The sequence below is a fragment of the Meles meles genome, chromosome 19 (genome assembly GCF_922984935.1).
Source record: "Meles meles chromosome 19, mMelMel3.1 paternal haplotype, whole genome shotgun sequence".
Taxonomy (NCBI): domain Eukaryota; kingdom Metazoa; phylum Chordata; class Mammalia; order Carnivora; family Mustelidae; genus Meles; species Meles meles.
Window position 1 is genome coordinate 48,496,110 of NC_060084.1, and position 27,609 is coordinate 48,523,718.

The following is a 27,609-nucleotide window of genomic DNA, read 5'->3' on the forward strand; positions in this document are numbered from 1 at the left end:
GACCCGCGTGAAATCTCAGAGAGGGCGGGACAGCTTGAGCCAGTCGGGCCGGAGCCCAAGGTCGGCTCCGCGGGGGGGATGGGGGAGGGAAGGGGTGGGTCCTGTGACGTCAGCGAGTCCGAGCTGCTGGAGAGAAGCCTGGGGCCGGGGGCACCGAGCGGGGAGAGCCCGGCCCCGAGAGCAGAGACGCGAGAGTAGACCGGGCGGGAACCGGCCGAGAGCCGGAGCCCCTCAGGCACCTGCTCCACCGCCCAGCGGATCGGCGCTCACGGAGTGGCCAGCAGGCCCCCGCCCGGGCCCAGTCCCTCCCCGGGCCCCCCCATGGCCCGGGCCGCAGCCCTCCCGCCGTCGAGATCGTCGCCGACGCCGCCGCTCCTGCCGCTGCTGCTGTTGCTGCTTCTGCTCCGGGAAACCGGTGAGAAACCATAGACGCCCACCCCCCCGCGCGGACCCAGTCCCTTCCCCACCTTCCGAGTGGGGGGAGCCTGAGCACCTTCCCCGCTCCACCCCCAGTTCACCGAACCCTCTCTCGAGCCCTCTCCCTCGCTGGCCCCTACCGACTCCGACCCTTTTCTCTCTGCAGCCCTCTCCCCTCATCACCCTTCTTTACAACTCCCCCAGCCTATACCGGACTTCTCGGTTACCCCCTCCCGCTTCCTCAGATTCTAACACCAAAAGGGTTAAATCCGAGTCTTCGCGATCCCCTCCCCACCTCGCACCGAGCTGTCAACCGGATCTGGGGTTCCGTCTCCGCTTACCCCCTCAGGCATGTGGGGAATTTCTCCCCCCTCCCCCAGCGGGAGGGTCGCGACGAGGAGACAAGACCATCCCCCCATTTTCCTTCTCCCAGGGCTGGGTGTCTGAGGCCTTGGGAGAATTGAGGGTAGGGGACCAGATGTCCAGGTCCTCCAGAGGGCCCAGGAGCTCGGACTTTGGGTCCCTTGGAGGGCCAAGGATGAGTACTGGCGACCCGGGGAAGGGCTTGACGACTCCAACCCTGGGCCTCAGGGAGATGGAGGCTCTGTCTCTTGGGCCCCAGAAAACAAGGGGCTGGGGCCTGGCTCCTGGGCTCCAGAAAAATTAGGGGCTGGGGCTCCGTCTCCTGAGTCCGAGGCAGAATGAAGGCTAGGGGCTATGTGTCCTGGGTCCTAGTCAAATTGGGGGCAGACAGGGCACAAACTTGGTTCCAGGTTGTGAGCAGGGGGCTTTGTCTCCCGAGTGCTAGGTAAAATGTTGGGGGGGGGCGGCGGAAGAGGCTCTATCCCGTGGACCTCAGATTTAATTGTGAACATTGGAATGTGTCTTCTGAAATCCAGTTATAAAATGTGGGCGGGGGACCGTGTTCTTAGCTTCTAGATGTAATCAAGGGCCAGAGGCTCTATCTAGAAAGCTGGAGCTCGGTCTGTGGGGTCCCAGGTCGAAAGAGCAGCTGAGTCCCACAGGCTGGGACCCTTCCCTCGCCTTGTGAGTCGTCGGCTGGGACGTCCCTGGGGAAGTTTTACCGGTTTCACTTTGGCTGAACCCGGGAGGGAGGGGCGGGCGCTCTCCCGACTCCCGGTTCCGGACTCCCTGGTTTCGGGACCTTATCTTTTCTCTGGTCGCGCCCTTGTCCCCGGAGCCGCTGCGAAGGGCGGGGGGACGCGCGGAGCCACCTCCCTAATCCCCTGCCTCTCCCTCCGCTCTGCCCACCAGCCCCCTCCCGTGCCCCTCAACCCCCTTGAGGGAGGGCGCAGCTCTCAGAGGAGGGAGGGGCGGGGAGGAAACAGGTGAAGGAGGTTTTGGCCCCGCCCCTTGCAGGTGACCGGGCTGTTTATTCCCCTCTAGAAACTCTGGATGTTGGAGTTTCCCAAGGGTTTGCCCAGAAAGTGTAGGCGGGGCGGGGAGGGTGGGGAGAGATGTCTTGGGGGAGCCATTGGTTACCCTTCTGACCTTATTTTTCCCAGCATGTCTCTGAGTAGTCTCCCAGCCTTTCCTCAGAGCTGGGTACTACCTCTCCTTCCGTGTCAGAGGTAGGGAGATGAGGTCAGTACCTGCTGCTCCGCGGAAATGCTCAAAACCCGCCTGACCTTGAGCCAGGCTTTGACGTGATCCATGATCTTCTGGAGGATTCTAGATCTCCCTGGGAGGCACTCCTATTCCTGTTCCCATTTTGCAGATGGGGATACAGAGGTTTCAAAAGGGCCGTCATCTTTCCCAGGGTCCACAGCCCGTCCCCTGGAACTCAGACTGCAGACTTCAGAGCCTTTCTTGGCTCTGCTCCACCGGGGGCCTATGAGCCTCCATTTCCTCCTTTGTAAAACTGAGATCCTGACCCCTTCCCTGCAGGGCCATTAGGAGGATTCAGAACTCCTGCTGATCCCATGTGAAAGCTCTTAGCACCTGGGGAGGGGAGCCTTCCCCTTTCCTGACCCCTCATCCCTGTGCCTACACTCCCTGCTTTTCTTTCTGCCTCCCTCCCTCTCTCCCTGCCCCCCCCCCACCTTCATTTCTCACCTCTCTCTGGTCCCCTGGCTCTCTCATCTCCCACAGAGCTCTCTCCCTTTCCTTTCCATCCATTTCTCTTTACCTGTCTCTGGCTGCTCAACCTTCCCCCTCCGTGGCCTCCCCAGACTGAGGGTGTACCACCTGGGCCTCCAGCTGGGTCCTCCCCAGCTTGCACTGCTCATCCTCGTCAGCCAGCCAGCCCCACGGTGGTGGAAGGGGGATGGGAGGAGAGGGGATGGCGGGCCTGCTGTCTCTTCTTGTTAGGAAAGGGGGACTGGGGAGCGAAATGGGGGTGGGTCTGCTCACAGGCAGGAGCCGGAAGGGGGGAGGGGGCAGAGGGAGAGGGCAGAGATACAGGGATGGGGACAGAAGCCCATGGAGAGTGCATCTGAAACAAATTTAGGCTTGGGATCAGAGACAAACACTAGAATGGAACCCCGAGATGGGAGAGAATGAATTACAGCCCACAGGGGTGGGACAGCAAGCTACTGAGAGGGGACGGAGAAAGGCAGGGGTGGGGGCGGGAGCTGGACAGAGACAGCAGAATAGAGGCAAGAACTGCCTAAGGAGAGAGACACAGGTTTGGTGACAGGCCGGGAGCCCAAAAGCCCCCAGCCATCAGTGATGGCGATGTCATGACCCCGGGAGGTCAGGGCACCGGAGAGCCTCAAGGCCAGCCGCATGTGGGGGCCCCAGGGAGTGGTGGACATGGGAGGGACAGGGAGTTAGGCATGCCAGCCAGCTCCTCCGCCCCACCAGGGACGCTGTTACATTTTTAATGTCCCAGTGAGGCTGAGAAATGGAGCAGGAGGGGGAGGAGAAGAGAGACCCAACGAGATGGCCCAGGCATGGGGAAAGTATTATTAGAGATGTAGGGAGATGGGCAGAGATGGGGAGATCTAGCAGGCAGGTAGGTCTCAGGACCAGGACCCTGGGAGATGGACCCTCAGAAACCCTGAGAGATTAGAGACCCCAGGAGTCAATGCAGGGACCCAGATTCCAGAGGCAGGAGACCCAGACCCAGGGAGTCTGGGCTCTCAGATGTCAGATGTAGAGGAAAGAGAATACGAGAACAGCTAGGGATGTGGGCGATCTTCCTGGGCTAGTGAAAATGTTCCGAGATGGGCTCCGGGGAGTCCGCAATCTGTAAATATAAAACATACCAGATACATAGCATATGAATATAGTGTCCAAGTAGACCCTATGGCATTGAATGGTGCGCTTCGAATGGGTGGATTGGATGGTATGGGAATTACGTCTCAGTACAGCTGTCAGAGAGAACGTGAGAGACGCAGAAGGAAAGCAGAGACTCAGAGAGACGGAGGTAGAGGCCAGAGACCCTACCTAGGAGTTGGAGGCACGTAGGCACCCACTCAGGGCTCTGGGACACGAGAGATCAAAGGGACAGGCCCTGTAAGAGGGAGGCCAGAGTCGCATGGCCAGAAACATTTTTGGGGCACATGGACTGGGTATATGAGCACTTCTTTCTGTCCAAGGGGCTCAGCCGGGAAGAGCGATCCTAGAGACTCACCCCAGAAATGCCAGACCCCATAGGTGAGGGCTTCAGAGTGGTCGAGGCCCTGCAGAAAGGCAGGGAAATCTCAGCCTGGGGAAGGGAGGGATAACCTCCATCTGAGAGACGACCAAGGGAGATGGGGAGGCAGGTGCAGAAGTCCTGGGCACAGCCAGAAAGCCTGTGTCCGGGCGGCGGCGGCTGCTGCTGCTTACCGCGCGTCCCCCCAGACCGGCTCCCGGATGTCCGCTGTGGGGGTGGGCACTGTGATTAATGCAATTAATTAATTAGCAAGGTGGCTGAGGCAGCAGCTGAGGTCAGTGCTCCAAGCACGCTGGCCTTCAAGGGCCTGCTGAGTCCCACCGCACCCTGCAGGGCAGGTCCCAGTGTTTATGGGGCATAGGGGGTAAGCCAAGCCCTGGGGAGCCAGCCAGGCAGGAGCCCAGGAGTTGGGGCCTCTGGCCCCCTCCTCCTCTAGGGTGCTGTAAGCCCTATGCACATGCCTCTCTGCCTTGATCTACCCTTCCCCAGATCTCAGGGTCTCAGGCTCTGTGTCTCTGTCCATCGCGGTTTCCTCCTGGGCTCGTACTGTCCCCAGGCATCCCCTGCTCTGCTACCCGTAAGCCCGACAGGGAGAGGAAGTGTGTCAGGGGACCCTGCTGACTCCGCGCTGAAGCTGTCACTAGTCTGGCTTGCTGATGAAGGAGGCTGAGTGAGGTCTGTGTTCCCAGGGCCATCCTCTCCCCCGCTGTGGTGCTGGCCACATCCCAGCCAAGGTCAGGGCACACCAGCACCCGCCCAGCAGCACGCTGGACACTGAGACTCTAACTCCAGGCCAGCTACCCACCCCCTGCACTCCCCACCCCCCTACCCCATCTCCCCGCCCCCACTCACTGGCTTCAATTCCCACGCCTCCATTGGCCCATCCCCCACCCCGTGCCCCTAAGTCCGGCAGGCGCTGGGCCTCAGGTCCCAGCCTTTCCACCTTCTGAACTTGCCTCCTGTCTGGCTGAGCCTTCTTCCTCACAGCCCCAACCCCCCAACATCCCTGCCCCATCCCATTCTGAGGGCTCTTTCAGAGGCACATACCTAACCCTGCCCGCCCCCCACCACCACGTGTAGCTCTCCAGGGCACCCAAAGCCCTAACTTAGCCTCAGCCTGTGCAGTCAGGTGCACTGCTGTTTCTCCACCTTCGTCTCATTCATTCATTCATTCATTCATTCATTCATCATATTCATGGAGCCCCTCTAGTGTGCCAGGCACCATTCTAGGCTCCAGAGCCACAGGAATGAACAAAGATCCCAGTCCCGGGGCCCTGATGTTCCATGGCAAAGACACATCAGGTGCATTGAGGAAAAGGAAGCTGGGTCTGGGGTGGGGGTGGGGGTTTGTTATTATCATTAGCATGATGGGGGGGCGTTACTTGGCCCAGCAAAGACCTGAAGGAAATGAGGGAGGGAGCGGGGAGAGCCCAGGGGGTGGGAGACAGGGCTGGAAGGAGGATTTGGGGGACTCCTGGGCCGCTCTAAAGGCTTTGGTTTCTTTTCCGACTGAGGGGAGCCCCCGATGCTAGAGGATTTTAGAACCTCATTTGTTCAGCCAACAGGGATCATCCCCTTGGAGCCAGGCCCCGTTGTGGACACTGAGGGCTTAGCTTGTGAGCCTAACAGGACAAAGAATCCCTCCCCTGGTGACTTTCCAGGGAGTCATGAAAGTCCAGGCTGGAAGACAGAGGAAATGCTGTGCAGGGGGAGGGGCGCGGGGCCCTCCGGGGCAGAAAGTTGGGGGCCAAAGACCTGCCTCAGGAGCCTGCCCTATGAGAAGTTAAGGGGCGGGTTGGTTTGGTTTTTTTAGATTTTATTTATTTATTTGAGTGATAGAGAGTGAGCACAAGCAGAGGGAGAAGCAAACTCTCCACTGAGCAAGGAGCCAGATGCAGGGCTCGATCCCAGGACCCTGAGGTCATGACCTGAGCCCAAGGCAGACGCTTAACTGACTGAACCACCCTGGCGCCCTGAAGAGTGGGTTTTTAAATGCTCTGAAGCGGGCAGTGCTGAGACAGGACCCTAGATCCAGGAGGGCCACTTCCCTCAGAAGACACAGGCATCCCGCAAACACAAGGCCTCCCTCAGAATGGGAAATCTGGGTTCCCGAAGGGACACAGGAGCCTAAAGGTGGGGGTGGGGCTTCGTCGGCCTGAGTTCAGGTTCCCTGGGAAAGGAATTGGGTCTCCTTCAGGAAGCCCTCCCGGCCTGCCTCAGCTGGGTCAGGCCTCGGCTCTTGGTTCTTACCCCCATTCCCTGTCCCCTTCAGTCTTTGTGGCATCCTTGATGCTGATGCCCACTGGTGTGACATTTGTCTCCCTGTCACATTGTCAGCTCTTGGAGAACAAGCACCTGACTTGTCCTGCAGCACCACACGTAGCACAGAGTCAGACATTAGTTTGGTGGTATATATATATATATTTTTTAAAAGGTTTATTTGTTTGAGAGAGAGAGAGAGAGTATGCACGCGTGCATGCACAGGGGAGGGGGCAGAGGGAAAGAATCTCAGGCAGACTCCTTGCTGAGCAGTGAGCCCAACGTGGGGCTTGATCTCATGACTCTGAGATCATGACCTAAGCCCAAGGCAGATACTTAACTGACTGAGCCCCCCAGGCACTCCCGTTTGGTGGTGTTCATTGAGCACCTACTATATACGAGACCCTGGTGTGGGCTCTGGGGGTACAGCAGGGAACAAAAGACATCCCATCTTTGGGGACCAGCCCTCTGGCATCCAGGACCTCTTTGCTGAGTTGCTCTTTGTTGCATGGACCCCCTCAAGGAGTCAACCTGCTGCCCCGCCCCCAATCTCCATCTTAACCTCTAGGGCTTCTCTTGTCAGGACTTTTTGCTGGCTGGCCAGGTTTCTGTCCAGCTCTACCCGCCCTTCAGGTTCCCTCCATTTGAGCCTAGTCATTCTCCTGCTGAGAAACCCTCCATGGCTCCCACTTGTCTCAAAGGAGAAAACCTAACTCACTGGCCCCACCCTACTTGGCTCCCTCCAGAGCTCACGAGGCCAGATGGTTTCTCCTGACAGAGTGCCTGTCCCTCCTCACCCAGCTAGAAAGGGGCAGAGCCTTTGGGGACCTTTGTCCCACACTCAGTGCCTTTGGAGGCCCGGTGGGTGAAGGACGCTGGCCCCTGAAGGAAGAGGCAGCCTTTCCTCTGCTCCACCCCACGGGGGACCCACAGGAGCCCCACATCCTGATTTTTGTCTGACCTTCAATCACCAGGCCCTTCGGTGGGTTAGTAGATTACTGAGTGCTAGTTCATGTGTGAAACAGTGCTGTGTGGGCCAAAAGAAAATACAAGCAGAGCCGGATTGGGGCTGTGGCAGGCAGCTAACGGCCTGTTTGACTCACCTGCCCCAGGCCCTGCAGAGCCCTAATGGGAGCAATTCGCTCCATGGAACTCTCACAGGGGACCCTGGAGGGTACTGTGGACATCCCCATTTTACAGATGGAGGAATTGAGGCTCAGAAATATGGTCACCCACCTGGAAAGGGACCGAGCCAGCAGGAAACCCATGACAACCAGTAGAAATGGGAGAAAAGCCCCATTTCCAAAATATTAACTCTTGGGCTGTTCGGGGACATGGGTGGGAATTCCGTGAGATGGTGTATCTATTACGCAGTGGTCTTGACCGATGGCTTCTTTCCAGAAGTTTCTGGGACTGCCCCCACTGGTAGGACTCCCTTCTGCCACGGACCCTATCATTAGGGTCTCCTGTTAATGTTTCCTGGGTACCCATGTGGGGCTGGTGGCCACACACACTCCCCATCTCCGTCAAAGACAGCTGGGCAGCTGTTGCCCCCCTTGCGACAGGGCACGTGCCCTTGACCCGCCTCGGGCTGAATGTCAAGAGCCACTTGTAATTATACCTACCTGGCCGGCCTTTATTCAACAAACACTGATCTCCTGTTTCCTGTGGCCCCTGAGCTAAGTGCTCCACAAATATTCTTTTTTTTTTTTTCCTCACAAATATTCTTTAATCTTTGCAACAACCCCTGGGAGGTGGGCCCTGTGATTATCCTCATTTTACAGCTGAGGAAACCAAGGCACAGAGAGGTCAAATGACTTGCCCAAAGTCACATAGGCAGGGCTTTGCAGAGTCAGGATTCGAAACCAGTGTGCCCTCAGTCCCTGTGCCCTCCCACCGTGCATAACAGATCCACAGTCCTCTTCATCGTGGCGTCTATTAAAAGTGAGAAAACAGGGTGCCAGGGTGGCTCAGTGAGTTAAGCCTCTGCCTTCGGCTCAGGTCATGATCTCAGGGTCCTGGGATCAAGCCCCACGGGCTCCACTCTCAGCTAGGATCTGCTTGAGATTCTCTGCCTCTCTCTCCCTCTGCCCTTCCCCCTGCTCTCGCGTGCTCTCCCTCTTTCTCTCATATATAAACAAAACCTTTTTAGAAAGAACAAAAGATGAGTAAAAAAAGAAAATACACATTCACACAAAAACATGTATGCACATGTTCATAACAGCTTTGTTCATAAGCGACAAAAAGTGGGAACAACCCCAGTGTCTGTCCACTGATGCGGGGATAAAGGGAACATGGTACATCTGGACAATGGAATATTATTCAGCTATAAAAAAGAGAACAGAGCCCTGGTATCAGTACTGGTAATGGGCACAGGGTTTCTTTGGGGAAGTGTAATTGTGTCCTAAAATTGATTATAGCAACAGACACTATATACAGTGACTCTTGTGAATATACAAAAAGTCATTGAGGGGCGCCTGGGTGGCTCAGTGGTTTAAAGCCTCTGCCTCCAGCTTGGATCATGGTCTCAGAATCCTGGAATCGGGCCCCACTTCGGGTTCTCTGCTCAGCAGGGAGCCTGCTTCCCCTTCTCTCTCTGCCTGCCTCTGCCTACTTGTGATCTCTCTCTGTCAAAATAAATAAATAAAAATTTTTTAAAAAGTCAGTGAATTGGACACTTTCAGTGGATGAGAGGGAATGATAACTCAAGAAAGCTCTCAAAAAAAAAAAAAAGGATGGGGGGCAGTTTGGGTGGCTTAGTCGGTTAAGCATCTGTCTGCCTTTGGCTCAGGTTTTGATCCCAGGGTCCTGAGATCGAGCCCCACATCAGGCTCCCTGCTCAGCTGGGAGCCTTCTTCTCCCTCTCCTTCTGTTCTGACCCTTCCTTGTGCTCTCTCTCGGGTCATGATCTCGGGGTCCTGGGATCGAGTCCCGCGTCGGGCTCTCTGCTCAGCGGGGAGCCTGCTTCTCCCCCTCCCCTCTCTGCCTGCCTCTACCTACTTCTGATCTGTCTGTCAAATAAATAAATAAAATCTTTTTTAAAAAAAAGGGCTCAGAGAGCTGCAGTTTTTTCTAGAAAGGTGAGATAAAGTGTAATTCTGTGCAGAAAAAAGTGAAGGCTGACCTCACACTTTAAATATTTAAAAACTTATTTTGTGATAGGCTTATTTTTTTTTTTAAAGATTTTACTTTTTCATGAGAGACAGAGAGAGAAAGGCAGAGGAAGAGGAAGAAGCAGGTTCCCTGGGGAGCAGGGAGCCCAATGAGGACCCCAGGATCATGACCTGGCTGAAGGCAGACGCCTAACCCGACTGAGCCCCCCAGACATCCAGCTTATTTTTTTTTTTTTAAGATTTTTATTTATTTATTTGACAGAGAGAGATCACAAGTAGATAGAGAGGCAGGCAGAGAGAGAGAGAGAGGGAAGCAGGCTCCCTGCTGAGCAGAGAGCCGGATGTGGGACTCAATCCCAGGACCCCGAGATCATGACCTGAGTGGAAGGCAGCGGCTTAACCCACTGAGCCACCCAGGCGCCCCGGCTTATTTATTTTTTTATTGATTGATTTTTGAGGGGGATTCTTTTTTTTTTCTCCAAACATTTTATAAGATTTTTTTTTCATTTGACAGAGAGATCACAAGTAGGCAGAGAGGCAGGTGACGGGGGGGGGGGGGGGGGGGGGGGGGTCGGCGGCAGGGTGGTGGGGGGATGTGGGGGTGGGCGGGGGAGGGGGGTGGAGGGCGTGGGGCAGGAAGCAGGCTCCCCGCTGAGCAGAGAGCCTGATGCAGGGGCTCGATCCCAGGACCCTGAGACCATGACCTGAGCCGAAGGCAGAGACTGAACCAACCCACTAAGCCTCCCAGATGCCCCATCCAAACTTTTTCTTTTTTTTTTTTTTAAGATTTTATTTATTTAGGGGTGCCTGGGTGGCTCAGTGGGTTAAAGCCTCTGCCTTTGGCTCAGGTCATGATCTCAGAGTCCTGGGATCAAGCCCCACATCCGACTCTCTGCTCAGTGGGGAGCCTGCTTCCTCCTCTATCTCTGCCTGCCTCTCTGCCTACTTGGGATCTCTGTCTGTCAAATAAATAAATAAATCTTTAAAAAAAAAAAGATTTTAGGGGCGCCTGGGTGGCTCAGTGGATTAAGCCGCTGCCTTCGGCTCAGGTCATGATCTCAGGGTCCTGGGATCGAGCCCCGCATCGGGCTCTCTGCTCTGCAGGGAGGCTGCTTCCTCCTCTCTCTCTGCCTGCCTCTCTGCCTACTTGTGATCTCTCTCTCTGTCAAATAAATAAATAAAATCTTAAAAAAAAAAAAGATTTTATTTATTTACTTGACACAGAGGCAGAGAGGCAGGCAGAGAGAGAGGAGGAAGCAGGCTTCCCGCTGAGCAGAGAGCCCGATGCGGGGCTCGATCCCAGGACCCTGGGATCATGACCTGAGCCGAAGGCAGAGGCTTTAACCCACTGAGCCACCCAGGCGCCCCATTTTTTTTTTCATCCAAACGCTTATAGTGGGAATTTGCAAACATACAAGCAGGCGTAAGTGGGAAAAAGAGCTCAGGAGCCTGCCTCCCGTTCTCCCGCCAGACTCCACAGCAGATTACATTTTGCTGCATTGTCTTCATGGCTCTCTCTGTAGCTGGTTTTGGCTTTGCTGACCCATTTGAGAGTATGTTGCGGACATGATGGTGCAGACACAGGAATGCTACCTGCCTAAGGTTGAATCACCATGCTTAAGAATATTAGTGAACAGGGGCACCTGGGTGGCTCAGTTGTTAAGCGTCTGCCTTCAGCTCAGGTCATGATCCCAGAGTCCTGGGATCGAGCCCCGCATTGGGCTCTCTGCTCAGCAGGGAGCCTGCTTCCCCCCTCTCTCTCTGCCTGCCTCTCTGCCTACTTGTGATCTCTGTCCGTCAAATAAATAAATAAAATCTTTAAAAAAAAAAATGTTTCCTGGATGGTCCTTTTGGAATGGGGACCCCACAAAGGCTCCTGCATGGCATTTGGGGTCCACATTTCCCAGGGGAGCCCCTCCATGAGGCCCCGACTAGCCTGGAGGTGTCTGGGTCCTTCCCCCTGCCACCAGTCTCTTTCTCTTTTCTCTCCAGGTGCCCAGGATGTTCAAGTTCGAGTGCCACCCGAGGTGCGGGGCTACCTGGGCGGCACCGTGCAGCTGCCGTGCCACCTGCTGCCTCCAGGACCGGAAGTCCGAGTGTCACAGGTGACCTGGCTGCATGTAGACGCGGCCGGGGTCAGCAAGAGTGTGGCCGCTTTCCACCCCTCCTACGGCCCCAGCTTCCGCAGCTCAAAACCTGGTGAAGAGCGGCTGTCCTTTGTCACTGCCGGGCAGAGCGCAGGGACCAGGCAGGGCACCGAGATGGATCTGCGGGATGCCACGCTGGCCCTCCGGGGACTGACAGTAGACGACGAGGGCAACTACACCTGCGAGTTTGCCACCTTCCCCAGTGGCACCAGTCGGGGGGTGACCTGGCTCAAAGCCATAGGTGAGCAGTGCGGGGGGTCAGGGAACCGGAGAGCCCCCCCTCACGGATCCATTTCTCTCTGGGCTTCAGCTGTGATACTGACTCTCTCTGTGGTCTTCTCTCAGTTAGCAAATACCCGTTAAGCGCCTACTGCTTGTCAGACTCTATCCTGCAAGTTGAGGACATGGCAGTTCCCAAGGCTTTCAGAAATATAGACTGAGCACCTTCTAGGTGCCAAGCAGTATTCTAGGCTCTGGGCATGAAGCAGTGAATAAGGCAGAGCTCCCAGCCCTGCTGGGGCTTCTACTTCAATAAGGGGGTGCCAGAGAGTAAATAACATCATAAGAAAAATAGGAGTGGGTCAGGTGGATGTAGGCGCATTGGAAGCCAGGGGGTGGGGGCAGGGGGCAGGCTACAATGTTGGCTAGGGAGGCCTGATGAAATCTGAACAAAAAATAGAAAGAGATGAGGGAACCCTGTGGGGTTAAGTAAGGGAAGAGAATTCCAGGCAGAGGGCATGGCAAGTGCCAAGGCCCTGTGGCAGGGTGCATTTGAGGAAGAGCAAGGAAGTCAGCGTGGCCAGAGGCTTGTGAATAAAGGCAAAGTAGGAGGGGACAAGATCAAGAAGATGATGAGGACCACAGATCAAAGACAGCCTCATGGACCACATGAAAACTTTGGCTTTTGCCCTGAAAGAACAGGAGCTATGGGAAGTTCTGAGCAGGGGACAGATGTGATCTAGGTTTGGTTTTCACAGACTCCTTCTGGCTGCATGTTGGGGACGAGGGTAGAGCTCAGGAACCACAGGGTGGGAGGTAATGGCAACTAGACCAAGGTGGAGGCCATTGGGTTAGCAGGAAGATGTCAGGCTTTGGAAATACGTTAGAGGTAATGCCAGGGAATGATCAAATTAGCAAACAAAGGGAATGGAGTCCCTCATTGGGCTCTCTGCTCGGTGGAGAGCCTGCTTTCCCCTCTCTCTCTGCCTGCTGCTCTGCCTACTGGTGATCTCTCTGTGTCAAATAAATCAATAAAATCTTTTAAAAAAGAGAGAGGGAGCACAGGCAGGGGAAGTGGGAGAGGAAGAATCAGGCATCCTGCTGAACAGAGAGCCTGATGATGCGGGGCTCCATCCCAGGACCCGGGGTCATGACCTGAGCCAAAGGCAGACGCTTAATGACTGAACCATCCTAGCACCTCAAAGGCTTCCCTTTTTTAATGGAGCCTGAAACCCCAGTTGTTTCGCATAATTCAAAGCACAGATCTCCACCACTCCAAAGGTCTCTCCCTGCGTCATCATGCGTTCTTTTTTTCTTAAAGAGAGAATCTTTTTTTTTTTAAAGATTTTATTTATTTGTCAGGCAGAGATCACAGGTAGGCAGAGAAGCAGGCAGAGAGAGAGGAGGAAGCGAGCTCCCTGCTGAGCAGAGAGCCTGATGCAGGACTCGATCCCAGGACCCTGGGATCATGACCTGAGCTGAAGGCAGAGTCTTTAACCTAAAGCCCCGTCATCATGCATTCTGTTCAAGGGTTGCGTAGAGAGCACCTGCCTCTCGCTAGCTATCCCCTGGGGCAGGAACACGGAACAGAACAGCCAAAGCTCTGCTTTCCCAGAGCAGCAGGTGACGTGAGAGCCCCTAAAAGGGAGAGTCAGATGTCAGGAAGTTCCCTTGAGGAAGTGAAGTCTGGATCTGGAGGAGGAGGAAGAGCAAGTCAAGGAGAAGGGAGGCCCAGACCCTTCCATGCACATGGTCGCCAACACCTTGCGGTGGGCGTGCTGCAGGGACCGAGGGAGGCATGGGGCGCATGCCCGGAGTGGCTGGAGGACAGGTGTCTGGGCAACCAGGGAGCATGTGGGGAGGCTCATCAGAGGCTCTGGCAGTCAGGGGAGAAAAGGAGGGAAATGGAGGGAAGGAGGAGAGGGCTGTGCCACATCGATGAACTCTGGAGAAACCCAGAGAGATCCACAAGGCACCCGGGGCCATGATGCAGAAACTAGGGCCAGTCCGGTTCTACCTGTGGGTTATTCCTCATGGATGTTTTATTGTTTTCCTCCCAGTATCTTTCCATGGTTTCCAGGAAGATGGGTGAAAAGGGCAAAAAATTTCCAGCTTTGGGAAACTCCACAACCTTTATCCCACTTCTGGCACCCCCATCTTCTGGCAATTACAGGGAAGAAGTAGGAGGTCTTTTGAGCTGGACCTTTGAACTACATTATTCTGCTTTGGCTTTTTTTGGAGAAAAAAAAAAGAAAATCTCAGGCTCTTGGACGGTGTCTCTGCTTTTCTGGCAGAGGAGAACGGACAGAATAACGTCACAGCACCCACAGCACAAGGAGCGTCAGGCACCATCCCAAGGGTTTTTTTTGTTTGTTTGTTTGTTTTTTTGTTTTTTTAAAGATTTTATTTATTTATTTGACAGACAGAGATCACAGGTAGGCAGAGAGGCAGACAGAGAGGAAGGGAAGCAGGCTCCCTGCTGAGCAGAGAGCCCCATGTGGGGCTCGATCCCAGGACCCTGGGATCATGACCTGAGCTGAAGGCAGAGGCTTTAACCCACTGAGCCACCCAGGCGCCCCCAAGGGTTTTACCTATCTGTTTAATCTACCCGACAACCCTCTGGGGTGGGCATTTTAGTTCTTCCCACTTCATAGGGGAGGAAACTGAGGTACAGGGCTGGGAAATGGTTTGCCCAAGGCCATGCACCTGCTAAGCAGAAGAAGTGGGATTTGAGCCCCCAGCACTTGGGACTTCCGGTTCAGCCCCATGGCAGAGGTGTCCGTGGAAGGACCACAGGTGAGTAGTGACGTACACCCTCCGTTGCTCTCCCCAGCACAGCCCCAGAACCACGCCGAAACACAGGAGGTCACACTCAGCCTGGAACCTGTGCCCGTGGCCCGCTGTGTCTCTGAGGGCGGCCGCCCACCCGCCCGAATCTCCTGGTCCTCGCCCCTGGATTGGGAGACCAAAGAGACCCAGATGTCAGGGCCTGTGCCCGGCACAGTCACTGTCACCAGCCGGCTCACCTTGGTGCCCTTGAGCCGAGCAGACGGTGTCAAGGTCACCTGCAAAGTAGAGCATGAGAGCTTCGAGGAGCCAGTCCTGCTGCCTGTGACCCTCTCCGTGCGCTGTGAGTGTATTGGGGTGTGATCGCGTCCCCAGTATCGTCTACACTGGCTTCCCTAGGGCACTGTCTACACCCTCCCTGAGTGTTGTCTGCATCAGCCCCCCGGGCCAAAGTCGGCACTGCCTTCGTGCCTCTTGTCTATACTTCTCCCTTGTGTCCCCTCATTGCCTCTGTTGGCTTCGTGAGGCGCTCTCCTTCCCACCACAATCAGTGGGTGAGCTGGAATGGGTTCGCAAGGGCCAGTTTTATGCATTTCGTCCCAAATCCACATCCAGGGAAGTCGTGGGGACCGCTTGAAATCGACCACTGGGGAGTATTTATACCGAAGAAATTGGCAAACTGCAAAACACACCCACACCCCCCAGTGTTACCCCACAGAGCGGCCAGAGAGTAACTCAGCCGGCTCTTCTCCACCCTGGCCAAACGCACCCCAGCCCCCAGCTCAGCACTCTGCACGTTAGCTCCCCGGACACTGCCTTTCGTTAAACCAATTCCTTCATCCGCTCTGGGTGTGGCAGGAATAACAGGCAAGACACTGCCTTTGCGGAACAGTAACTCCCTCCAGACAACCCAGGTAGCATCCCTGGACGGAGACGTAGCCCGAACTGATTTGTCCCACTTGGGACATAGGTCTGCTTCCTATCAACCCAGATCATTTCTTCAGGATTTCCATCTCTCGGCTGACCTCTCCCCTCTTCTGGGACCCTCCATGTCCCTGAGCTAGTTCCCCTTTTTCCTCCAGACCCCCCTGAGGTCTCCATCTCCGGCTACGATGACAACTGGTACCTCGGCCGCAGTGAGGCCACCCTGAGCTGTGACGTCCGCAGCAAACCGGAGCCCACAGGCTATGACTGGAGCACGTGAGTCCTGGGTGGACCTGGGCCCCTGGGTCCTGGGTCTGAGGGAGTCAGGTCCTGAGTCTGAGAGAGGAGGGGCCAGGGTCTGGACCCCTGAGTCTGAGGGAGGAGAGGCTGGGGGCAGGACCCCTGGGTCTGAGGGAGGAGAGGTTGGGGGCATGGACCCCTGGGTCTGAGGGAAGAGGGGCTGGGGGTCTGGACTCCTGGGTCTGGACCCCTGAGTCTGAGGGAGGAGGGGCTGGGGGCATGGACCCCTGGGTCTGAGGGAGGAGGGGCTGGGGGTCTGGACTCCTGGGTCTGAAAGAAGAGGCAGCTGGGGGTTTGGACTCCTGGGTCTGAGGGAGGAGGGGCTGGGGGTCTGGACCCCGGACCCCTGGATCTGAGGGAAGCGCATCGGGGACCTGAACCCGTGAGTCCTCCAGAAGAGAGGGGTGGCTGTGAAGGGTCCTGAGCATTAGCATTTATGTCCCTGGAGCTTGGATCTTGAAGGCTATGTCATCAGGGACCGGGCCTGTGCTCCCCTGATGTTCCCCTCCGGTGACCCCCGCACCTTCCAGGACAGCAGGCGTCTTCCCAGCCTCAGCAGTAGCCCAGGGCCCCCAGCTGATCATCCACTCAGTGGACAGACTGGTCAACACCACATTCATCTGCACAGTCACCAACGCCGTGGGCACGGGTCGTGCTGAACAGGTGGTCCTCGTGCGAGGTGAGCAGGTCTTGGAGGTGGTCCGCTCCCCAAGTGTTTCTCCCTTTGGGGTTCCGGGGCCGTGTTGAGGGAGGCTGTGCCGCCGGCCTGGGGAAAGATTCAGACCCGCCTTGCCAATGAGAAAGGAGGTCCGTGTAGCTTTTCTGTCTTACCCCCACGTGGGATCTGAATCGGGAGGACAGGGTAGGCGCTGGAGGAAGAATCAGGAGGATGAGGCCTCTGCTGGGGGCTTTCTAGGAACTAGAGACCTGGAAAGAGATTCCAGGAGGAGACCCAGGGACATCGCCCCGGGCTCCAGTTGGAGAGACACATGTCTCACAGCTAGACAGACACAAACAGACACATTTGAATACTGATTTCTTACCGTGAGTGCTAGTCAAGTCACATCAGGAAATCGGTTTTTGCGTGTGTTGGAAGATTTGTGTTTCTAGAGGGGGTGTTCTGGAAATGGCGGCCGATGTGTCTATGGGTTGAAAATTCTCGTCAGTCTCCCTGATACGACCTCAAACTCAGATGGGCACCAAGACAGGAGCGGAAAAGAATAAGGCACTAGGCCTGAGGCACCAGCTGATGGAAATGGGGTCAGAGTCACAACTGTAGACCGGGACGGAGGCCGTGTGCCCTGAGACACAAACACAGGGATCCCTGAGCTGGGAACAGAGGTCCTTTCATATCACAGTAGGCAGGACCCACATCTCCAGAGACATACTCTGTGCTCTGAGATGGCCTCGGAATCAAAACAGAAGCTCATCTAAAACAACCCGCACACTCAGACCCACCGTCACCAAGACACGCACCCCACGAGAGCAGAGTCACACACCAAACAAAGCCAGGTGACCCCTCCCAGAGCCCCCCCAGGATGCCACGTGTACCATTCTTAGAAACATTCTCCCGACACACCCGTTCATGCAGCACACCTGTGCAAACACAACACGGAATAGTGCCTTGATGAGCCAGGGGGGCGGTGCTCAGAAACATGACCAAAGACAGACACACGTGTGAGGACAGATGCACCCCCACACACCTGGAGACAGGTGCCACGGCCAGACACAGAAACAGATCCCCTTCCTGAGGCATACTACACACACGTGCACACACACACACACACACATGCACACCCCTAGAAACAAATGGAAACAGACCCCTCTCAGGAATTCTGACACGCACCATAGAGACACGGCGTCCCCACTCAGACCCACTGTCCCAGGAAGCTGCACTGTCCCAGACACTATCACACAGACATGCCCACCACGGGGAGAAACCCCAACAGTTTCACACGCAGAAACCGTCCCTCACATAGGGATACCGACAACCTCAGAGACGTTCCCCGAGGCGCACTCCCTCAGAAACTCCCCAGAATCCCTGCTGCTTTCAACAGATCGTCATCTCACAAATATTTGTTGAGGGTTTCTCTTTGCCAGCATCCCCCTCGATGTTGGGGAGACGGTGGTGAACTAGACTCAGCCCCACCCTGGAAGACATACCCAGGGGAGGGCCGCCTCCGCCCACCCCGCCAGCCCCGACTGGAAAGCCCGCCCCTGAACCTCTACCCTAGATCCACACCCGAGAACCTGGTCTCCCCAGGCACAGTCATCTAGGACGCCGCTATAAGGGACGGAGCCTTGAAAACACAGATGCAGTCATACCTGAGGGTCCCCAAAGGAATACACATCCACAGACACGCGGACACCCCCCACAGCCCCTTAAAACACAGAAATCCCAGGGACGTCCCCTGCCGGAAACCACCCCCTCCAAGAGAACACACCAGCGTCAAAGTTAAGCCCTTCACACACACCCTGCAGAGAGACTCAGCCATGTGGGAAGGTACCCTATCTCTGCAGGGATCCTGACGCGGGACATGATCCCAGGACCCCTGGATCGTGACCCAGGCGGAGGGCAGATGCCCAACCGACTGAGCCCCCCAGGCGCCCCTCACTCTCAACCCTTGAGTCGCATCCAGAGGGTCTCAGGGTCACCTTGCACTCCTGCACACGCCCAGACCCAGACGTGCGGTCACAGACACGTGGTTCGGGGTTCACGTAAGCACAACTGTAGGCACACAGGCTGTGCCACAGGCTAGACGGTGCCTCGGGGAGACGGGAGAACTTTTGACCCACAGACTCATGAACACACCCACCCGCTCCAAAATACCACCTGCAGAAACCCAGATAAACATTCCATCCCCGCCGAAACAGGTTCCCGGACGTCACTGATGGGTGTTCCTCAGTAAGAAAACTGTTGCACGCCTCTAACCGGTGTACCGGTATAGACGGATATGGCAGGAAAAAAAAAAAAAAGTTTCACAAGATAGTACTTATCCCTCCTACTTGGGAGACGCTTTTTCTAGTCTACCTTTTTTTTTTTTTTTTAAACTGCTCCTTGTGAATTGCTAAATGGATTTGACAGCCCACGGGGGAGAGGGGGGGGCTCTATTTGAAAATGCCACTCTTTTTTTTTTTGACACAGAGAGAGAGAGATCACAAGTAGGCAGAGACGCAGGCAGAGAAAGGGGGAAACAGGCTGAGCAGAGCGCCTGATGCAGGGCTCCATCCCAGGGCCCTGAGATCACCACCTGAGCCGAAGGCAGAGGCTTAACCCACTGAGCCACCCAGGTGCCCCTGAAAATGCCACTCTTAAACACTCAGAGAAACGGGCGCTCGGGAGCCTGCGTCCCAGCCCCTCCTATGTGCAGGGTGTGGGTAAGAAGGGTTTAGGTATAAGTGGGTTCCCCGCCCCCTGATTTCTCCCCATACGCAGCCCTGCATGCAGGGGTGGGGGAAGGGGCATGTGTAAAATGGTTCTAGGTTTAAACTGTATCAATGTCTATTCCTGGTGTGGGGCCCAGACCCCACCCCTTGTCCCCGCCCCCACTCCTGCACTCTTAGCAGTCCCTGGCTTCCTCCTCCACTTCCAGAACCCTCCCCTCCCAGCTGCTGGCCCACTGCCAAGAACATTAGCCCAGTTGGAGATAGTGGGCTTTATGAGCCCCCATGTTCCACACCTGGGGACATGGCCCAGCAGGAGGCGGGCCACATGGCCTGGACCAGGTGCTCCCAGCCACCTCCAAGGGGTACAGGGTTTCTCAGGAGCACCCTTCCCCTTCTTCCCTCCTTCTCTCAAGTCCACTGGACTTTGGAATCTGGCAGTCTTGACCCCCAATCCAGCTCGGCCTTTTCCTGGCTTGATCCACCCAAGGTTCCATGACCTTAACCTCAGAGCTTTTGTGAGGATCCCCCCTGTCCAGGCCCATCCAAAGCAAGTCACAAACTCAGATGTCTCTGGGGTCCTGGCCAGTGACCCTGTGGCCAGGAGCAGAACCCCTGTTCCAACCCCTGCAGCCGCCTTCACGCCGCTACTGCCCTTCGCCAGGCAGAAATGAGAACTTGCTGTGGCCCGATCTGAGTTTCTTTTTCCCTAAAACAAATCTGGATTGGGGGGGGGGGCGGGCAGGTGAAATCACCTAGTTTCTGCAATGTTAGCAAGTTTAATTTTTGGAAAAACCCTGTGCAGGTATCAGGAAACACATCTGGGGGCCACCAGTTGGCGACCCCCCTCGCACCCCCGTCCAAAGTGCCCAGTGTGTGTAGCCCAGAGTGGACAGGTTCTACCTTCCCTCCACCTCCCCCGTCTTCTGCCCAGAGACACCTCCCCGATTTTCCCGTCGCTGCCCCTGTTGTGTCCTCTGCCCCCCCACCCCCCACCACAGATGTGTCCTCTTGACCTCGTGTCTCCCTTTTCTCTCTCTCTCTCACCCCTCCTTCTCTCTCCTCAGACACACCCCGGGCCTCGCCCCGAGACGTGGGTCCAGTGGTGTGGGGGGCCGTGGGGGGGACACTGCTGGTGCTACTGCTTCTGGCTGGGGGGTCCTTGGCCTTCATCTTGCTGAGGGTGAGGAGGAGGAGGAAGAGCCCTGGAGGAGGAGGAGGAGGAGGAGGAGGAGAGAGCAGTGGAGGAGGAGCCTACGATCCAAAAACTCAGGTGTTTGGGAATGGGGGCCCCGTCTTCTGGACGCCAGCCGCCCCTGGCCCCCTGAAGCCGGATGGCAAAGAGGAGGAGGACGAGGAGGAAGAGGAGGAGAAGGCAGAGGAAGGTCTCATGTTGCCTCCACCCAAGGCTCTCGAGGACGACATGGAGTCCCAGCTGGACGGCTCCCTCATTTCACGGCGGGCAATTTACGTGTGACCCCAAGACAGACAGACAGAGACAGAGACACAGCCAGCCACGCCAGCCAAAGGGTTCCAGACTGGTTGGACTCGTTTTTCTGGACACTGGAGCTCAGACGCCACCTCCCGCTTCCCTGGGTTTGGGAGGGAGCTGGAATCACACACTGGACTTCTGTCTCCAGGGCTGCATGGGGAAGGGGAGGCCCTGGGGGAGCTCGGTCATGGGGACCTAGAGAGGAATACGCCCCCCCGCCACACACAGAGAACTTGTTTTTGACTCTGACCTGCCCCGGCCCCGTGACACTCAGGAGTTAATAAACACCTTGGAGGAAAACATCGGGGGTGTCTTGTAATACGTCAGACCCCCTCACTGGGGGGTGGGACAGGGACTGCTAGGTCCCAGGGGGTGGGAGCCTGATGGGGACTAGACTTGGGGGGCCAAGGGAGGGGAGGGGGGCTCTGACTACTTGGATTATTCAAGGACATACTGGATGCTTGAGACCCCCAAGGCCGGTGGGACCCAGGAAGTGGGTCGCTGGCTTCTGGGCTCAAAGGCTAGGAAAGTTGGACTTGAGGGGGTTCCCCAGGACTGTGGCTGCCTTTCTGCCAGGGGTGGGGGTGGGGGGAATAGCCAAACTGGTGAGAGCCCAGAGCTCCCCAGAACAGACAGGGAACCTGGACTGGTGTGCCCTTGTGGGGAGGGGGCAAAGCTCAAACTTGACCTTCTGCGGTTGCTGAGGATCTCAGGAGGGAGGGAGGCCCCCTTTGTTCTCTGGGCCCTGAGGATACAGGGCAGGTGGAGGTATTAAGGAACCAGGAAAGTGCCATCTTGGTGACACTGAACCGTGGCCTTTCTCAGCCTTCTTCCTCTTGTCCTGATCGTAACGGGTTTGATCGCAACGGGTTTTCAGTGATTCCAAGGGAGGGGCTACAGCTCTGTATCCCTCTCCCCGCTCCTCCAACTAGAAAATCTCCCAAACCCAGGTCTGAGAAAGGTGGGGGAGTGGGAGGGGCCAGGTTCGGTCCCAGTCACCTCTGCTGTCCGGAGCCCCGCCACGGAGGATGCGCCCGGAATGCCCGCGCTGAGCCGCCAGGTGGGGCTTGGGACGTCCATTTCCCACCAGTATTGATTTCCACTTGCTCTGCCAGGGACACAGAGGTGACTCAGGCAGACACAGCCCCGCCCTCCCACTTCCCCCCCTCCCCACCGGGCGCGCCAGCAATAAAAACAGGAATAACAGTACTTTCAGGATGGCACTGTGTGGACTGAGTGAGCAGCGATTACCATCATCCCGCCAGCTCTGAAGCCCGAGGCGGCCAGGCTGCGGAGCAGGAAGTTGTGGAAACCAGGGACCCAGACATTCTTCCTCTGGGCAACTGAGCAATGGGGCTGACCGAGGGTGGAGCCTGTGGGTGGGGCTTGCGCACACGTGCGGTTTCCTCCTGTTGTTTATGGTCTTGTGTCCCTGTTCCCCCCCCCCCCCCCCCCCCCCCCCGCCGCTTCGGGTCCCCCATGCCCCCTCCCCAAAATGGGGATTTGGACAGTCTGGCATGGGATGGATCCTGGAGCGCCCGTCCCCTCCTCACACATCTGGCAAACACCAACCAGGTGCCAGACCGTGCCCCTTGGAGCTCGCAGTGGCGCGTGGAGATTGACAAGTAAACAGGTGACATCGGGGACAGAGAAGGACTCCAACCGAGAGACCCAGGGGGCATAGCTTCTCTCCATTCCTTTTCCTGTTAGGTTGGCAGAACCACATCCCCTGCCCAGGGTGACTCCATTCCCTGTAATGAATGAAGGGTTCAGATCCCGATTGCAGAATTCCCACCATTCTTTGCCTTTTAGCTCTGCTGGGTCACCTCCCTTCCCTCCTCCCCCCGCACAGCCCCCCTCCAACCTGGCCCCATCTTCTCTGGCCCTGTGGTCTCTTTGCTCCTCCTTCAAAGTAACACAAGGCTTCCTCCTCAGGGCTTTTGCACTGGCTGTTTCCTCTGCCTGGAATGCTCTCATTTCCTCCTGGCTCACCCCCTACTGCTCCTTCAGGTCTTTGCTCAAATGTCGCCTCATAGTAAGTCTCTCTCTGATGACCCTTGGGGTCCCCCGCTCTGTCACTTCCTTACCACCTTCCCCACTCTGTGTTTTTACCCTCGATCCCTTACTGCCACCTGGCGTGTTAGCTGTTGTGTTCATCTCTGTACCCTTGGTCTCTCTACCCAGCTCAAACAGATGTTCCGTGGGAACAGGGACTTGCAGATGTTTTATTCGCTGCTGGCACCCAACAAATGCTCAGTAAGAACCAGGGAGAGGAGGCAGGCAGGTGGGTGATGACTTAGAGAATAAGGAGCTGTGGCTTCCTCCTGGAGACCCCCTGACGCTGTCCCTCTTCTTGCAGAGACCCCCAACACAGCAGGCGCAGGGGCCACGGGTGGCATCATTGGGGGCATCATCGCTGCCATCATTGCTACCGCTGTGGTCGCCACAGGCATCCTCATCTGTCGGCAGCAGCGGAAAGAGCAGAGGCTACAGGGGGCAGAGGAGGAGGATGAGTGAGTGATGGGCCCCGAGAACTGTGTGGAGGAGGGGTCCCAGAATCTGGGAACCCAAGGGGTGGGGGGAGGGGAGTGACCCCAGATCACTGTGACTTAAGTGGGGTGGAGAGGAGAGTTTCTTTCTGTCTCCTGTAAAGTGTAGGTACGACAGCTCTGCTCTGTGACGTCATCAGAGCCCAGGCTCCTTCTACCTTGTGGTTCAACCTTCCCTTCCCTCGAATTCCAAGATGGCTCCCCATTCTTCTAGCACTGTCTCTATACTTGACAACCAGATACAGCCCCCTGACCTCAAAGCCCCTATTCCTGCCTGGGGGAAAGACAAAATAGAGGGCAGTGACCTGCCCTATAAGGGAACCCATCACTTTGTCTCACTTTCCATCAGCCAGAACCTGGTCACATGGTATATCAGCTTCAGGGGAAGCTGGGAAATGTAGTCTTTACCCAGGGCGGCCATGTACCCTGCTAAAATCTCAGTCTGAGAACGGAAGTGCCTGGATATTTGGAGAGAACTAACCACACTTCTCTGTGCAGAGCACTTGTTATGTGCCAGGCTTGGTAAAATGCATTTTACGTGTGTGACCTCGATGAGGCCTCACATCCGTTCATTGATTCAGTGAGTATTAAGAAAGTAACCATTCAGGGCCAGACGCTGGAGGTTAGGAATGCAATGATGAGGCAAACATTTTTTAAAAGTGTTCACACACATAAATACATCACAGAAACGAAATTCTCATAGGGAACCTATGATACCCACTTCAAAGAGGAAACAGGTCCAGAGAGCCAGAATCACTTGCTGAAATTCTTCCATCAAGTGAGCATTTTGGGACCAAAATGATTCTGAAGTAACATAGTTCGGTGTGTGCATGTGTGTTTGTGTTTCTGTGTGTGTGTGTGTGTGTGTGTGTGTGTGTGTGGTAAGGGTAGGGACACTTGTTAAAAATGCAGATGCCTGAGCTTACCCTAAACGTACTGAATCAGAACTTTTTTTTTTAGATTTTATTTTTTTATTTATTTGACAGAGAGAGAGAGAGAGGGAAGGAGCACAAGCAGGGGAAGTGGGAGAGGAAGAAGCAGGCTTCCTGGGGAGCAGGGAACCCGATGTGGGGCTCGATCCCAGGACCCCAGGATCATGACCTGAGCCGAAGGTAGACACTTAATGACTGAGTCATCCAGGTGCCCCTGAATCAGCACTTTTGCAGGAAGGGCTTGGAATCTGTAGCTCTCTGAGTGATTCTGATTCACAAGGAAGTTTCTGTAACTTTCATTTATTCACCCATTTTTTTCATTCATCCATTTTTTTTAAAAGATTTTCTTTATTTATTTGACAGAGATCACAAGTAGGCAGACAGGCAGGCAGAGAGAGAGGAGGAAGCAGGCTCCCCGCCGAGCAGAGAGCCAGATGTGGGGCTCGATCCCAGGACCCTGAGATCATGACCTGAGCCAAAGGCAGAGGCTTAACCCACTGAGCCACCCAGGCGCCCCCATTCATCCATTTTTTTAAACAAAGATTTACTTATCTGAGGGAGAGAGAACATGAGCAGGAGGGGCAGGGGGAGAGGGAAAATCCCAGGCAGACTCCACACTGAGCACAGACCCCCACACAGGACTTGATCCCACAACTCCAAGATCATGATCCAAGCCAAAACCAAGAGCTAGACGGTTATCCAGCTGTACCACCCAGGCACCCCTCATTCATTTTTTAAACAAATACAGTGAGTTCTGAGAACACTGTTGAGGACACGGATCTCATTCTTTCCTCACTTTGCTCACAGTGGAATAGTTATTGAATGATATCAGAAATAATGTTTCAAATACAAACTCAGTAAGTGCCCCAAGAGAGAAGAACAGCTAGATAGAACCATATATCAGGAGTCCCTAATCCTCCTGGAGAATCAGGGAGACTTCCTGGAAGAAGAGAAATTCATGGGATGAATAAGAGTTAGCTGGGCAAGGGGGGCTGTTGGGGGGTGGGCAGCAGAAAGAGAGATCGGGCAGAGGGAAGAGCTTCTGCAGTGATCCTGGGATAGGAGGGCTTCTCGGGTCTGAGATTCCACTTGACCTTCCTCCTACCCAACAGTCTGGAGGGGCCTCCCTCATACAAGCCACCAACCCCCAAGGCGAAGCTGGAGGAGCCTGAGATGGTAAGCACTTCCCCAGGAGCCCAAGCTGCCCCCACCTCCACACCCGCACCTTTTCCCACTGAGGCCAGGGCTAGGAGGGCGGACTTCTGGGGAGAGGCCAGCTGTGAGAGGGTCCTGACCTGCCCCTCTTTCTTCCTTGCAGCCCTCCCAGCTTTTCACTCTTGGGGCCTCAGAGCACAGCCCACTCAAGACCCCCTACTTTGATGCTGGCGTCTCGTGTGCTGAGCAGGTGAGAATTCAGGGGAGGGCAGGAGTGGGTTTGGGGTTTGGGCTTAAGGGCCAGGGATCAGCTTCTGACATAAAAGGTCCATCACTAAAGGTCACTACTCAAGGCCAATTCTGTATCTCTACTCAGAGCTCAGAGCACAGAGATGTGTTTGGGATTCAGTGGGGGAGATGTGGTTGAAAAAGTCCAAGGACATGAGGTTAAAATCACTTAGTGAAGACTGGTTGAACATCTACATTTGCCAGATACTGTGCCTGGAGATGAGACAAAACCGATTGTCATTCCCCTCTGTGGTCTGTCGGATGTCAGGGGTCAGATACTGAAGTTGAGACAAGTCAAGGTTTAAGGACCTCTTCAGGGCTTAAGTTTAAGTAGTTGAGGTCAAGATTGAAGTCAAAGGTTCATGGAGAAAGTCTTGTGGTCAGCAATCAAAAGACAAAGGAGAGGCCCAGGACTGACAGGCTCTGGGCTTTGAGCTGGAGAGAGACAAGCCATATGATTGTTCCAGTGCAATTTCCACCCAGCCGAACAAGGAATGAAGTCAGGACTGGCTGGCATAAAGAGATGGTCAGGATTTGGGGGGTCAGAAGGGCTGGGATTCTGTGTAATGCACAGGAGATGACCTTGGACTCTTTTTCCCTCCCTGCCCCCAGGATATGCCTCGATACCATGAGCTGCCCACCTTGGAAGAACGGTCAGGGCCCCTGCTCCTTGGGGCCACGGGCCTGGGGTCCCCCATCCTGGTGCCTCCTGGGCCACCTGTCGTGGAGGGGGTTTCCCTGGACTTAGAGGATGATGAGGAGGAGGAGGAAGACTATCTAGATAAGATCAACCCCATCTATGATGCCCTGTCCTACTCCAGCCCCTCTGATTCCTACCAGAGCAAAGGCTTTGTCATGTCCCGGGCCATGTATGTGTGAGCTTCTGTGGCCCTGGCCTCTCACCTCTCACTTTTGAGCCCTTCACTTTCTGCCAGGGATCTAGTGCCCCCTGACCTCTGACCAGGCCATGGTCAGTTAACACACAAAAATGCATCTCATCTGTGACTTCTACCTTGATGGCTCCACTATGACCTCTAATCCATGATCTCTGACCCAGAGAAACTGGCCATGACAACAGAAACCTGGTAACCTTATCTCACTTGGGGGCGGGGGAGTATGTATCTGCACAACCTCTGACCCAAGGTCTCCTAAGACTGTGACCTTAGATCGTAACTCTCATGTCCCATCATCTCCGGACTCCCCCCAAATCCCAAAGAAGACCCCAGACCTCCGAGTTGTCCTCAGGCAGTAAAATCCCAATAGTTCTGCTGGGGTAGGTGTTGGGGGTACCCTGCTGCTCAGACCTGAGCCCTCCAGGCAGCAGAGCCCCACTCACCCCCTCCCTACCCTGTATGTTCCCCAAAGACAAGAGGGAAGGGATTCCCCACTCCAAGGCAGAGCTTCCCCATCTCCTCCCTCCTGCAGGCAGGAGTCTCAGGGTCCAGACCCTTCCCTGAGCCCCCACTACCCCAATTCCTGTCTACAGTTAAGCCTCATCCCAGGACTAGATGGGTTAAGTTTCATGTGGTGTGCCTTTCCGGCCCCAACCTTGGAAGAAGTTGCTGTTACTTTGAAGACTACTGAGTCCTTTTACTCCTGCCCAGTGGGATGGGACCCAAACATCTCCCAGCAGGGAGATTGGGCCGGGGAGGGGGGGGGGGTGGATGCTGGGAATATAACACTGGTTTTGTAATATAGCATTTCCTACAAAATCTGAGTTTATACTTTGACCAGATGTCAACTTGTGTTTTCTGTGGGATGTGAAGGGGATGGGAGTGGGACATGAGAAACAAATAGGGCACCTAGAGCTAAAGGAAATCAGGAGGCTAGAAGTCAAGATGGGTTACAAGCAAAAAAACAAAAGGCCCAAAGATATTTAAAAAATAATAATTAAGTGAGGGGATAATGAGCGAAAACCCATAAAGCAAAAACGTAATGATGGATAACAGAAGGCGAGGGGGAGGAGTCCAGGGCAGGGTGGTTGACAAGGAACGGCAGTCTAATGGGTGACGGACGGAAAT

At 55.5% G+C, this 27,609-nt stretch overlaps 1 protein-coding gene across 3 annotated transcripts; it reads left to right on the forward strand.

Annotated features, from left to right (window-relative positions):
• NECTIN2 (nectin cell adhesion molecule 2) lies at positions 1 to 27,309 on the forward strand. 3 transcript variants are annotated; one of them, XM_045989472.1, is made up of 9 exons: positions 1 to 415; positions 11,404 to 11,799; positions 14,611 to 14,907; positions 15,647 to 15,764; positions 16,319 to 16,467; positions 23,024 to 23,177; positions 25,258 to 25,321; positions 25,464 to 25,550; positions 26,201 to 27,309. In XM_045989472.1, the coding sequence occupies exons 1-9, from the start codon at positions 322 to 324 to the stop codon at positions 26,465 to 26,467; spliced, it is 1,626 nt and encodes a 541-aa protein (XP_045845428.1). In that variant the 5' UTR covers positions 1 to 321; the 3' UTR covers positions 26,468 to 27,309. The 3 variants fall into 3 exon arrangements, with proteins under 3 accessions (XP_045845428.1, XP_045845430.1, XP_045845429.1); XM_045989474.1 differs by lacking the exon at positions 25,258 to 25,321 and having other exon boundaries at positions 2 to 415; positions 26,201 to 26,470; XM_045989473.1 differs by lacking the exons at positions 23,024 to 23,177; positions 25,258 to 25,321; positions 25,464 to 25,550; positions 26,201 to 27,309 and adding an exon at positions 20,240 to 20,968 and having other exon boundaries at positions 4 to 415.
• Positions 27,310 to 27,609: the final 300 nt, after the last annotated feature.